Source organism: Pan paniscus, chromosome 5 (assembly GCF_029289425.2).
Source record: "Pan paniscus chromosome 5, NHGRI_mPanPan1-v2.0_pri, whole genome shotgun sequence".
Taxonomy (NCBI): domain Eukaryota; kingdom Metazoa; phylum Chordata; class Mammalia; order Primates; family Hominidae; genus Pan; species Pan paniscus.
In genome coordinates this window covers 130,196,157-130,211,009 of record NC_073254.2, presented here as the reverse complement: position 1 = coordinate 130,211,009, position 14,853 = coordinate 130,196,157, and the positions used below count along the sequence as shown (strand labels likewise).

Here is a 14,853-nt window from a genome sequence, read left to right as displayed (position 1 = left end):
TATTAGTGGATATTATGTCATATCTAGTAAGGCATAAAAATATTAGTATGAGAAAATTTCATTAGTGCTGGTTCTATGATCTTCGGTCTCAGTTTCCTCATCTACAAATAGAAGATTTGAGCTATATGATTTCTAAAGTGCATCATAACATTAATATTTATAGCAGCCTTTATAGCCAGATTTTTAACAGTAACTGGTGTTTTTTTTTTCTCTTAACTTTTATATTTTTTCTATTCTGAAGTACTACTATTTTAAAGAGTCTGGAATTCTTCCTGAGACTTACGGATTTTATGAGTTTATAGAAGGTAATTAATACATTTTTGTCTAAGCAGATTTAAAAAGAATTGAGTGAAATGAAGAAATTACTAGACTAAAACAATGGCTACTATGTCTTCGAGTTCTATCCATTATGTGAGAAAAATTATCTGTATAACCAGCTAGACAATTTGGGAAAAGTCCTTGGTCAGAAGAGAGAAACAACATTTTATAAAATAAAATAAGCAATTGAGTAAATGTTCAGAACTAGCAAAGTCAAAGGCATAGGGGTTACCCTGCAAACTCCACAGTGGCCTTCAAACTGGTCTTCCAATTATAGGGAGATAATTAAGAGTGATCTGGACTCAAATCTCTAAATTTGCCACTTGCTGGCAGTATAACTTAAGACTTGGTTTCCTTGCTATAAAATAAGGACACAGGTACTTACTTCATAGGGTTTTAGTGAGGACTGAAGGAGATGAGGTATGTAAATCCTTCAGTATGGTACCTGGCATACAGTAATAAATGGTGGCTTTATTTCACTAATCTATATCCCTGTTCTTTTCCATAATGCAAACTCATACCAAACAAACCTTCTTAAAAATTCAGCTTTGATTATGCTACTCCCCTATTTAAGACCCTCACAAATCTATTTATCATTGATTAAATCAAGATAAAACTCTTCACCTTGGCCCCCAAAGCCTTGCGCAATGTTATACAAAGTACCATCCTAGTCTTATCTCTCAATTCTTTCTTCTGGTAAGGACTCGGGCATTCCTGTTCTTTAGATCTTTTATGATTCGGCTCATGCTGTTTGTTCTCTTCTTGAAGTCTCTCCTCATAAAAGCCTACCTAGCCACCAATGCCAATAATTAATAAAAATAACAATGATGGGACCATTTGTTAAATGCCTACTCTGTGCCGGAAGGATTTTTTAACTATATCATACATTATCTGATTTATCTTTATAATTCAATAAGATAAAAATTATCTTCATTTTACCTACGAAAAAACTAAGAACGTCCAAGGTTACACAGAGCTAATAAGTATTCCGCTTAACTCCAAATCTCATGTTCTTGACCTGGATTGAATTGCCCAATTCAAACATTACTTCTTTCAGGGAATTTTTAAAAGTATTTACAACCAGATGCAATTTTTCCTTAAGCTTGAGTAGTACTTTAGAGGCATAATAAGAAATAGTCTGGTCTCTATCTTTTTAAAAAAACACATTTGACCAAACCAACAAACAGCACATACTCTCTGGTAAACACTAGCTTGAGGAGAGGGATTATATCTTGTTTCTAACAATGGATACTCAAAATACAGGAACTTAAAATTTAAACTGGTGAAGTTCCTAGTGATACTTTTCCAGACTTTGCCAAGTGATACACATCCTAGTCATAGAAGACAAAAGTTCAAAATTTGTTAAGTTACAGAGGATTCATTTGGCAACCAGGAACAATTATAATTTTGCTTCCCTTTTAAGTCCTATCAGTCCTTTCTTACCTTGTAAAGAAGTACTGTAGTGCTCCTCACATAAACTAATTTATACATTTAATGTGAGGTTCTCCAACCCGAGGAAAAAGAACATTAAAGGACTGAAATCCCACAAAGAGAATGACAAAAAAATTTTAACTGGTCTTTTAAATTTTTCTTGAAAGTTTGGAAACTAATTACACAGCAATGTATTAGTTATGCATGAAATTTAAGAACTCATGAAAAAAGCAGGCTTCAGAGAAAATAAAATGACATGAGAATGTTACATATCAGAATGCTTCCAAATTTTCTTATTTTCCTAATTCAATGGCTCCATTTTATTAAAGTACTTTTCATTTAAAAAATCATGAAACATATATTTACATATAATACACAACCTCTCTTCAGTGGGGTGGCTAAAATGGTGCCAATGGATATGAGACCACCAGTAGTCTGATATGCTAGAAGGATTTAAGACACAATGGAATAAAAATTAAAATGTGCCGTCGTGTCAGAGCATGGGAAGATTTTTGCTAAGTGCAGACCCAGTGAATCGCTGCAGCTCTGTCTAAACACAAGCACTGACATCTCTGGCTGTGCTACACACTTCAATGGTCATCTTTTAAGTGAATACAGAAACCTAGGCAGGAAAAGTACTATATGAAACAGCTCTGACTCTAACATGTCACAAAAGGGCTAATTCATGCTACAAAATGAAAAATGTTACATCATTTTCCCCCAAGATACCATAAGATATAGCTCCTCACCTCCATCTTGAAAGTGCTTCTTAAAGATTCTGATATCAACCGAAGCTGTATTTCTTGGTTTTATAATTACCATTTTCTGGCATCTCTATTTCATCAATCAAGCATTCTTTTCCATTTTAAAAGGCAAAATATCTAGAAATTTAATCTTTTCTGTAAACTTCCCTAAATGGATAATATTCAAAGACTTTCTTAAATGAACAATATTTGCGGTTTCTGGTTTTTTTCATCAGGAGACGGAAAAAAAAATCCAGTACTTTGTTTTATTCAGAGCAGGCATCAAACACTGTGACTACTTTCTGGCAGTGCATCAGTATGACACTTCAGGGGCATCTGTAATTAGATGTTTTGTAATATACTACATATTGATGCTGGTAAGCCCCAATATTTTCCTTTATGGTTAATTATAATACTCCCTCATGAAGACTGAGAGGAAGATGTCAACTAAGTTCATATTTAAGAATCAGATTTCCTTTTTCAAAAGACATAGTTCCATGTTATCAGACATCTGTATGTAGACAGATAAGCAGCTAGTGGATTTTTAAAAGTATTTTCACAAAAGCACACTACCTAAACTTTTGGAGAATAGAAGGATGTATTTTCGGCTGGGCGCAGTGGCTCATGCCTGTAATCCCAGCACTTTGGGAGGCCCAGGAGGGCGGATCATGAGGTCAGGAGAACGAGACCATCCTGGCTAACACAGTGAAACCCCGTCTCTACTAAAAATACAAAAAAATTAGCCAGGCGTGGTGGTGGGCGCCTGTAGTCCCAGCTACTCGGGAGGCTGAGGCAGGAGAATGGTGTGAACCCAGGAGGCGGAGCTTGCAGTGAGCCCAGATTGCGCCACTGCACTCCAGCCTGGGCGACAGAGCGAGACTCTGTCTCAAAAAAAAAAAAAAAAAAAAAAAGAAGCATGTATTTTCTAAAAACTTAAATAGTATGCTTATGTGATAAAACTTTTAAAAATTCACTGCTATACCTAATTATCTACTATGATTTAAATTCTTTAGCAAAAGTCAGAACCTTAAATATGTTTTCTTACCTCAGGAGCAAACATGGTCTCATAGGTAGGATTATACTGAACTTCTTTGACGGCAGGGTCAAGGTGAACTCCAGTCTCCAAATCTTCCTAAAAAGAATACCAAATAAATATTAATGATCTGATAAATGACTATTTTATTTTAGAAGCCACATTAAAGTCACACTAGCCATCTTTAACATCTATTTTATGGTTATAACTTATCATATGATTAATAATTCTAATAAAATTAATGTATACAGTTAGAGGTTAAAATACATAAAAAATTTTCTTTTTGAAATACTGACTTTATTAACAATTTAAAATTTTTAAATTTAAAACTAAATAAGTTAACATTACTCAAAGCCTTAAATTAGTTTAAGAGATTCCAACTCTTCTTTGTTATTAACTCAAAAGACCCGAACCTCTACTGCCAAATTCAAGAGAGGTATTTCTTTTTTCACTCAGCAAACTGTATTAGATATGCAACCAAATTGCACTTGGTTGGGTACTGGAGAGGAAACAAAAGGAAGTGACAGGGCCTGAATCTTCTAAATCTAAAGTCTTTTAATCTCAGTTAATATTTCAAACATCTTAAATTCATTCCCCAGATTACTGAAAATAAACATCTCATCTCCACTGAAGAATCACTGGTAGTATAACTTTTGTATAACTCCACCACTTACAAATACGATAATTCTCAAATTGGTATCTTTAGCCTGGACCTCCCCTGATTTCTAGAGACTTGTATATCCAACCTTCAACTTGACATCTCTTCTCCCAGGATATCTAACAGACATCTCAAACTTAATATATCCAAAAGGGAACTCGTGGCCTCCCCTCCCACAATGAATCCTTCCAGCCTTCTCTTAGTTAATCACAATTCCACCCTTACAGTTGCTCAGGCAAAAATCTGGAGTTTTCCTTGATTCCTCTTTATTTTATAGTTTGTATCCAATCCATCATCAAGTCTTCTACCTTCTACATAAATCCAGAATTCAACCACTTCTGACATCCTCTATTGCAGTGGTTCAACTTAACATCTTGTATCTGGGTTTTTGGAGTAGCTTCTTACCTGGTCTCCCTGTTTTCTGTCCCTGACCACCTACAGCCTCACTTCCCACAGGAGATAGTATGATTCTTTCAAAATATTAGTCAGGTTATGCTACTCCTATGCTCTAAACCCCCCAGTAACCTCCCCAGTCAGAGTAAAAGCCTAACAAAGGCCTGACAACCACTGGTTCTCAGGAAGTAGGCAGGTTCCCTAGAGTAGTTTTACAGGGCATTTTTGTTTTCCTGTATTGCTCTGTCTGAACATTCACTATTAAAAACATATTTGATTGTAAGTACCTTTCCTTACTTAAGTAAGTAAAGGTAAGTAAAATAGTGCACTCATGTTCTATTTTAAAAATTGTAAAGAAATTATATATCATCTACAAATTGTATTTCAATAAAGTCAGTATTATAACATTGCTGTCATAAAATGACGGAGTTGAGTCTAACTGGTTGAGAATTTCCCCTCCATGATCAGCCCCCTGCCCCTACCAACTTCTGTCTTCATCTAGCACTATGCCTGTGCTCACTTTACCCCAGCCTCACTGACTCATTTGCTATTCCTAGAATAGGCCAAGGAACAATCCTGCCTCGGGGTCTCTATACTTACCGTTATTTCCTTTTGGAATGAAATGTTTTTCCTGTGGATATCCACATGATTGTTATCTCTCTTTTTAAGTCTCTGCTCAGTTTTTCTGCTTCCCCCTTATCTTGCTTTATTTTCCTCCATTACATTTATCCTCAGTGGATATATATATTATCTCTCTCTCTCTCCACTAAAATGTAAACTACACAAGGCGGATTTTGCACACACAAATGTATAACCAAACCCTTGAACTATCCCTATCATATCACCATCTTTAATCTGCTGGCCTCTTGTTCACAGCAGGATATATCCCCTAACACAATGCAAAGATAATGCAAAGTAACATCAGACATTCTGCAAAATAGGTGGGATTTCATGAAGCTGATATTGATGTTGGAGAAGCAGCAATGCCACAGACAAGTGAAGATCTGGTAGAGTTAGACCAACTGATGACCAAAGACTAAAAAACCGACAAGAAAAATAATACCATAAGCCCACATTCACTGTTCCAAAATTTGACCACTCTAGAAAGACTTTACCACGGCCCCTGTATCAAAACAGGCAACTTAGTTTCTCTACTTCTTAAAGATTCAGAGCCTATCAGGTCCCTTGAGCTTCTCTCCTCTCTAACCTGCCCATATCTTTACCCTATCTTATCCTTTTCATGACTTCAATTACCACCCCCCATTTTTATCTGCAGCCTTAATCACACCTAACGATGACAATGTGGTGTGTGGTATGGGAAGCCAGGGTTGTCAGCGCCCGAGGAAGGGTTGGGGGAGATCAGCCGGAGGAGGTCATGCCAGGCAACTGTGTAATCTAAGACCCTGGGGAGTTGGGTTGAATATTCTGCCCTCCCAGAAGGCCAGCAAGGCTGACTCACCACCAGCCTCGTGCCCACTGGGCTCCCACCCCTTCCCAGGACCCTCCCCTAGCTCGGTCCCCCTGAGCTTGGCTTCCCACCCTGCAGGTGTCCTACTACAACCAGGCCACCCCAGGTGTTCTCAACTATGTGACCACCAACGTGGTAGTTGGATCCACATATCCAACTGCCTACTAAATTTCATTATATGAATGTCCCACAGCATCAAACACTATGCTGTGTCCAAAATAGAACTTACCATTCCCCCATGACTCCATCTTCACTAAAAAATCAGGCATAGTCTTGCTGATTCTACCTCTGAATACTTCTCCAGTAATCTCACTTCTACCCTCCTCTCTTTGCATCCCAGCTACAATGGCCTAGTTAGGGCTTTATTATATCTTGCCTGGCCTATTGTAATACTTCCTTATCTGCTTTAATACACCCTCACTTTTGTCATATTAGACTAATTGCTGATTTTTAAAAATAGCAAGCACTTTGATGCTTTCTGTGCTGTAGGCAATGTTACCGCCTTGTACCTTAGGCAATGCCTTTATTATTTTATGTCGCCTTCTTATTTTTCCTGATACCTTCCCTCCTCCTGCCTCAGGAAAACTGTTGGGTTTTTGTTTGTGGTCCTAAAAAAATGCTGTACTCTATTTGATAGTACTTGTGATATATTATTTGTTGCACATGGCTTTTATGTACATCATATATCCTCACTGCCCAGTAGAACGCAGGGCATTCAGCACATATTCAATAAATATTTGTTAAATTAAATTGAAGACAGAAAAGCCAAATCTGTAGAGAAATTAAGTAGGATAAGGCTGACCAACAATCATTGGATTTGGCAATTATGTCACAAAAAGCCTTTGTGAGAGTGACTTTGTTAGTAAGGACTATGGAAAGCCAGCTGCAAGAGGCAGAGGTGTAAATGAGGATCTAGAAAAACACCACCATATAAATCTGTACTGAAAATATTTGGTGGTAAAAAACAGAACAGATGGGGTGTCAGGTTGAAGGATTTTCAGGGTCAAGTTTTTCTTCTTCCTTAAGAAGAGACTAAGTCAAAGATGTGGTCAATCGTAGGCTAGAAGGCAGGTGATGGCAGGGAGAGACACATGACAAAAAGGACCAGATAAAGGTACAGTTGCCCTAGAAGAGGTAGGAGGGAATAAAATTCAGGACACAGTTGGAAGATTAGCCTCTGAAAAGAGGAGCGCTCTCTTTGGGATGAAATAGAGATGACAAAGGTAAGAATGGGTGATAGATGACAGATGTTTGGAGATGTTAGGAATCATAATTGATCCTTTTATTTTCTTGGTGTAGTCAGGGTACAGGCAAATTTATAAAGCAAGCATGGAGCTCCAGACTCATATATTCATTCAACAGATTTTGATTGTGTGCCTACTATGTGCCAGGCACTGTCCTGGGCCCACAGAAATAGACAAAGATACCTGCCCTTATGGAGTTTATATTCTAGTGGAGGAGACAGACAATAGACTATATAATATATAAATAAGTTTACAGCTCTCTAGAAGAGGCTAAATAATATGAAAAAAAAGAATTTAACAACACTAATATGCTAGCACCAGAGCAGACACACTATTTCATATAATCTGTGAGGTTAAGTGTTAGCAGGATTAAGTCACTTAACCCAAGCTACTAATAGAATAAATGGGAAGGGGAAGAGCTCAAAGTAACCACAATGAACAATGTTAAAGAGATCTAACTAGTGACAAATTAAAAAATCACTGGCAGAGTAACTAGGTGTATCAGTCAGGGTTCTTAGTTGCAAGCAGCAGGCTGATTCAGCATTATAAAATCCTTATGAGTTTCTCTTAGAATTACCAGGAAGTGTGGAGAATCAGCTTTGACAAGTAGGCAGAAATAAAGGGTCAGTATACGCTTAATAGATGAAATCACAATTCAAAATTAATCATCACAGAACCCATCCAGTGAGGATAATTGTTTACCATGACTGAATACCACTACTAAACTGCTATGGCTACCACTGGATGCTGCTATTGAAACTGCTGGCCTGAGAAACTAGAAAACATTGACCATCATTGCCAGTTTAAGTCCTCCTTTCTGGCTTCTTTGTGGATAAATTTCAGATTAGAAAGCTTAGGTTGGTGCATCTGTTTGGCTGAGCCCAACAGATACACCCACCCAACAGTCCTGAGCCTCAGCTGAAAGGGAGCTGAATTAGAATAATCTGGGTTTTCAGCTTCTGAAGATGGGTGATGAACAGGGATGTTCTTCAAATTAAGACCCTTAAGAAAGGGGTTTCAAATGCTAGGCCACTGAAAAGATGACATATATTATCTATATCACCCTAGAATGAACACTAGAATCTTTACTGATGAAAGATACTATCTTGCACATGGCCCAATAGCAAACTCAGTACTATAAAGTTAACAGGTTACATACAAATTGCTTAAACTGCATAAAAGCTAAATTAAATGCTTTTCCCGCTTAATATTCAACCCATAGTGACAAACTGCTTAAAATAACATGAGGCTTAGCCACATTCATATCTTCCCAAAGGATTTTATAGTGTATAGTTGCTAGAACCACTTTATAATATGGGATATGAGATCTTTCCAATTAAGGGTATTTAAAATATTCCAAATTGAAATTATTTTGAAGAGTATCATGACACATCAATTTTTAAATGCAAAGTACAATTTAAGAAATTACTGTTTATATAAGCAACACTGGCAGCCAATAAAAAATATAAGTAAATCCCAGTCTCTGACTCCTGCTAAAATTATAGAACAAATTGAACAACTCTCAAGAAAACGAAGGGCTGTTATTTTACAGAAATTTAATTAGAAAACTTGGACAATACCACAACCTTGTTTTAATACCCATGAGGCATTCAATACCAATTAGGTATGCAATTGGAATTACCACAGAATAACAAATTATTTCTATTCAGTTTCAATTATCCACAAAAATTAAAATGCAGTAAGTGAAGGGCACCCTGTGGGTCAAATAAGTTTAAATAGTTTATCTTTTTGTTGATTCAAAGTAATTTGAGAATAAAACTGGGTAATATTCACTTTTCAGTCTTTTCCACATTTCTTCCTGTGCCCAAATAAGAAAAGAGACATAAAAACACCATGTAAACTGTAAAGCGGATCACAAATATTATTATTATAAGTTACTTATCAATTTATGGCATAGTTTTTTTTCCTCCCAGAAAACAGAAATGACTAAACTTCCTAATAGAAGAATTTAGGTGAATGATATAAAAGAACAGAACTTCAGATAAAGATATCCTCTGAGTTTGGCCCTTAACAGATTGCAGAGGGAAAAGGTCGTCCATTTGAATAGCTCACAAATACAAGAAATACCACACATGAAAAAACTGAAAAATATGCCTCAAAATTAGAGGCAGAATTTTTATTTTACTTTAGTTGGCTATGCTAAGGCAAAGAATACATTCGGGGGAAGTAACATAGTCACTGGTTGAAATGAGAGAAAGCCAGATCTGCTTTTGTTTTTGTAACCTTAAAGTCACTTAATAACCAACTCTTGCAATCCAATAGGGTCCATTGCATGATTTCTAAAGTGCAAAACCTTACAATGTTGCATTCAAAAATTTTTATTGGCTAACATGGTGAAACCCTGTCTCTACTAAAAATACAAAAAATTAGCCAGGCGTGGTGGCGGGTGCCTGTAGTCCCAGCTACTAGGGAGGCTGAGGCAGGAAAATGGTGTAAGCCCAGGAGGCGGAGCTTGCAGTGAGCGGAGATTGCGCCACTCAACTCCAGCCTGGGAGACAGCGAGACTCCGTCTCAAAGAAAAAAAAAAATGTTATCCAGAAAATACTCATTGTCATACATATACTGGAGAACACAAATATGTGTAATTGGCGTTCCAGAAGAGAAGAGAGAATGGGACTAAAATAATATGTGAAGTGATAAGAACTGACAACTGCTAAGAAATGTCCAAAGGTCCACATTCCAAACCAATTGATCCACAATTAAAGAAATCCAACAAATTCTGAACAGAAAAAATAAAAAGAAATCTACACATGTGTATCCTATAATAAAACTAAAGAATGAAACCATATCTCAAAAAAATGGGGTGCGGGTCTTAAAAGGTGTCAAAAGAAAAAAGAAAATCACTTTCAAAGGGAAACAGCTACACCAACAGCTGATTTATCAGTAACAATGAAAATCAGAAGACAGTAGAATATCTTAAAAGTGCTGAGAGAAAACTGCCAGCTAAGGAAACGACCCAGTGAAAATATCCTTCGAGAAATACAGTTAAATGAAAGCATTTTATTTATGTATTTATTTATTTATGAGACAGGGTCTCACTCTGTCTCCCAGGCTGGAGTGCAGTGGCGTGATTCTGGCTCACTGCAACCTCTGCCTCTTTGGCTCCAGCGATCCCCCTACCTTAGCCTCCCAAGTAGCTGGGAAGCACACGCCAACACACCCAGCTAATTTTTGTATTTTTTCTAGAGACAGGGTCTCTCCATGTTGCCCAGGCTGGTCTGGAACTCCTGGGCTCAGGCGATCTACCCACCTCGCCCAGCCAAAACTTTTTAAAAGACAAACTAAAACTGAAAGCATTTGCCACCAGTCAATCCTCACTAAAGGACATTGTAAAGAATGTGCTACAGGCAGAAAGTGGTATCTTGCATATGAGATGTAAGAATCATCATCATTCACCATCATCTTGTGGAGGATGTGTGTGTATATGTAAGTGCATGTATTATACCAGACAACAACAGCTAAAGTAGGAGTACAGGGGATGTGAATAAAATTCAAGGGTTCTAAGGTTCTCGCATTGCTCAGTAGAAGGTGAAAGTACTGATCGAATGTGCTGTGCTTTCTAGGGGTAACCACTTAAAGAATAGAAACTGACTGCATGACTTAAAACAAGCACAGGGAGATAATGTAATGATTTTAAAAATCCAAAAGAATGGATGCCTAGCATACTAACTTTCTGCCTTTCTTTTTTTCTGTGATATGTGTTTATGACTATACTTTTAAAAAAATTGCCATGGCTGCACCTCACATGTTCCGATGTATAGTTGCTTAGAACTGCAATTTCACAATTTTCAAATACGGAAATTTTATAGCTATCTTTTTGTGGTTAGTTTCTAGCGTAGGTGCACTGTGGCCAGAGAATACGGTAACAAGATTTTAAATCTGTTGAGACTAATTTTATGTTCCAGTTCAGGGGTGGCTAACTACAGTGTATGGGCCAAATCCAGGCCACGGTCTGCTTTTTTGTACCAACAAGCTAAGGATGGTATTTGTATTTTTAAAGGGTTAAGAAAAAAAGATGAAGAAAAAGAAAGGGTGAAAGAGAGAAAGAAAGAAGTGACAGAAACTACATGGGGCCAGCACAGCCTGAAATATTTACTGTCTGGCCCTTTACTGAAGTTTGCCAATCCCTGGTCTAGCACACGGTCACTTAAAAAATGTTTCATTACGTTTCAATGTTTCAAAATGTTTCCAGTGCCTGAAAACAACATTCTGTGTTGCTAAGTGCCATATTCCCTAAGACCTTTAGATGCAGTTTACTTATTTTGTTGTTCACATATTCTGTATCATTACTGATATTTTTTACTTGTTCTATCAATTATTGAGAGATATAAAAATCTCTCACTGTAATTGTATATTTGTCCATTTCTCTTTGTAGTTCTGTCAATTTTTGCTGAAATATTTTGAGCTTATATTGTTTTATATCTCTTTGTGAACTGAACCTTCTATCATGATGAAGTGACTCTTTTGTCTCCAGTAATGCTTTCTGCTTTAAAGTCTATTTTTATTGATGTTAACACAAACAGTGCTAGCTTTTTCTTGGTTAAAATTTGCCTGGTACATCCTTTTTATTTTTATTTTAGATCTTCCTGGAGGCGGTAGTAAGCATGGCAAGGCAAGAACAATAAATAAAAGAAATAATGATTAAAAGAAAGAAAAAATACTGTCATATTTGCAGCTGATATGGCTATGTAAGTAGTAGAAAGTACTTACATAGTAGTTAAGTTAGAAAGTTAAATAAATGAAAAATACAATACTGTTTATTAACAGCCTAAAAATAAGATCCACCGAGAAATACCTCCAATAAAACTGTACAAGATTTTGATATGGAGACAATTACAAACTTTGGAAGAAAAAAAAAAAACTAAACTAAAAAAAGGCCTAAACAAATGAACGGACATAACATTATCTCCAAGTTGACCTATGACTCAATGTACTTCCAAACAAAATCCCAACTGGGTATTAGCAGAACTTTCCAACTTAATTCTAAACTGTATATAGAATTACAGGGCCAAGAAGAGCCAGCCAAAACATTCTTAAACAACAAAAAAGGGCAAGGGAACTGCCCTATCACCTATCAAGCCATATTATTAAGAATGTTCGCACTATAGACAAAAGTTAATTTCATATGGATTAATGACTTAAATGTGAAAAGCTTTCAAGAGATAATACAAGAGAATATTTTCATGACTATGAGTTAAGGATTTCTCAAACAAGCAACAGGAACCCGATACATAAAGGAATAATTTGACAAGCACAGACTACATAAATAATTGTTTGTAAACAACAGGGAAAAGTGAGAAGACAAGTCACAAAAGAAAAAAAATTTGCAACACACACAATTGACAAAGGATAGTATCCAGAATATGTAAAGGTCTTCTAAAAATCAAAAGGAAATGACAACCCAATAGTTGCTTCCAAAGAAAAAAAAATTAAATCACCAATAACATATTAAAAGATACTCAACTGCAGGAAACAGCTCAGAAAAAACATAGATTAAAAACGCTGCAAAAATGTATTCTCTGCCAAAATGCTTGCTATTAATCATAATACAATTAGTCAACTACAGATGAATATATTTGCATGCTTCACATCTCCCTTGGTCATTTTCCAATTTTCCAATCATTTGCAATCATTATATTTACTATGTGTAAGTTTGTTTTCCCTTCATATAAACAAGTGTTGGTTCATAAACCAACAATGAGCAATGCCCTCTACTCTCTCATAGAACCCAGACCACTGGGTGGACTAGCCCCAGCTCTACCTCTAATGGACTTCTGGTACCTTACGCAACCTTTCCTCCTGGGTTCCCTTATTTATTCGTGATTGCACTAAGTGAGCTCTAGACAAACACCCCCATCCCTGCCACTGCATGTCCAGCTCTAAAATTCTGATTCTTAATGTGCATACTTTTACAAGACTTTCTTTTTCATTCCATTCTCTTACCAAATATACTTCCCTAATCTTGTGTACTAGGCACTGGAGACACAAACGAATGGATACAAGAGTCTCTGGACCCCAGGGTCTCACAGTCCAGAGGAAAGAAAAAGATGAACAAGTCACAGCAATGTGCTAAGTGCTATAGTTAAGATATGATAAAGGGGCTAAGGTAAAATAGGAGGAAACATATACACTGAGACTGAAGGACCACAGTGTTTGGAGTGGGGGAAGGAGGCACTAGGCAAGGGATTTCCAGGCAGAAAGACTAGCGTGGGCAAAATCTTCAGAGGAAGAAAGAAAATTCGGCTTTCGGGGCTTTGTAAAGAGTTCAGCATGGGAGAATAGCAGGACTCACATGCTACCAAAAAAACTTAGAAATCACCCATTGGACAACATGGTGTCTTTGGGCAGGGAAGTGATACGATGTAAGTGGAATTTACAAAGATCATTCTAAGTGCACTGTGGAGAAAAGAATGGGGTATAAAACTGGGAGACAAGAAAGGAAGAAGTAGAAAGATCAGTTAGAAGGCTACAACTGTCTGAAGAGAAATGATGAGAATCTGAACTAAACAGTGGCAGCAGAAGAGAGAGATTTGATGAATATCATTGAGTTAAAGTGGACAGAACCCACTACCCAAAGAGGCTGAAAGAGAAAGAAAAGAATAACTCCTGGGAGAAATAAGGAAGATATGAAGCCTGCACCAGTGAAAATAGCAAGGAAGGAGTTGATATGAGAGAAATTAATGAAACAGCAATGTTAGAATCAATTGAATGACTAGCTTCAGGGGCTGAGGAAGAAGGAAGAGAAAAGGATACCTCCTTTGTTCTCAGCTTGAACTAGTGGGTGGATTGTGGGATGACAGATCAAAATAGGAAAAACAGAAGTGGATTTTGAGGGAAAGAAAATAATTTTTCGACACACTGAATTGGAGGTGGCTGAGCGCCAACCTGCAAAAGACAAATGTACAATTACAGTGGGAGATTTTTATATACCTCTCAAGTTCGTAAGCTAGCAAGGAGGATAGAACTGGAAATAAAAGGATAGCAAGCATTTAATTAGTGTTCATTGTGTGTGGCACTGTTAAAAGGGCTTTACATCTTTTATGACAATTATAATTCTGTTAGATAGGTACTACTGTTATTCCTACTTTACAGATCAGCAAAAATTAGGTACAGAGCATTTAAGTAACTTATCCAAGGTCCCCAGGTGGGTAAGTGCTGGAAGCAGGATTTGAATTACAGTCTTAATTCCAGAGCCTGTGCTAACCATTTCACGGTGTTCACCTTGAGCTAGAAGCAGCACAGCCTGAGGTTGAAGGTATGGGAGAATATGTGGAATGCAAAGAGGACTAAGAGCAGAGTCCTGGGAAACACCAGTATTGAAAAGGGAGAGTAAAATAATTGGAACAGAATGCTGAGTAGAGCCCCATGGAAGTGAAACGGAGAGAAAGTTTCAAGAAAGAGGAACTAATGAACAGTGTCATTTGATGCAGACATTTAAGTCAGATGGCTGAACTTGACAACTGGAAGACCTGGGACATCACTCACAGACAGTAGTTTCCCAAGAGGATAGGGCCAGACTGCATTGGGTTGAGGAGAAAATGAGA

At 37.1% G+C, this 14,853-nt stretch overlaps 2 protein-coding genes across 4 annotated transcripts in view; one reads left to right on the top strand and one right to left on the bottom strand.

The window, feature by feature from the left end:
• The window catches only part of CDC40 (cell division cycle 40), a 53,130-nt gene that overhangs the window by 35,410 nt on the left and 2,867 nt on the right, over positions 1–14,853 (bottom strand). For both annotated transcript variants that reach the window (XM_055114040.2, XM_008977984.4), the window contains exon 3: positions 3,538–3,624. In XM_055114040.2, coding sequence (XP_054970015.1) covers positions 3,538–3,624 — 87 coding nt within the window. The remainder of the gene's footprint in view (positions 1–3,537; positions 3,625–14,853) is intronic.
• The window catches only part of WASF1 (WASP family member 1), an 86,747-nt gene continuing 78,787 nt past the window's right edge, over positions 6,894–14,853 (top strand). Inside the window, exon 1 of one of the 2 annotated variants that reach the window (XM_055114046.2) lies at positions 6,894–7,267. The gene's annotated coding sequence lies outside the window, so the exon portion shown is untranslated. The remainder of the gene's footprint in view (positions 7,268–14,853) is intronic. The other variant, XM_055114051.2, reaches the window with a different exon arrangement.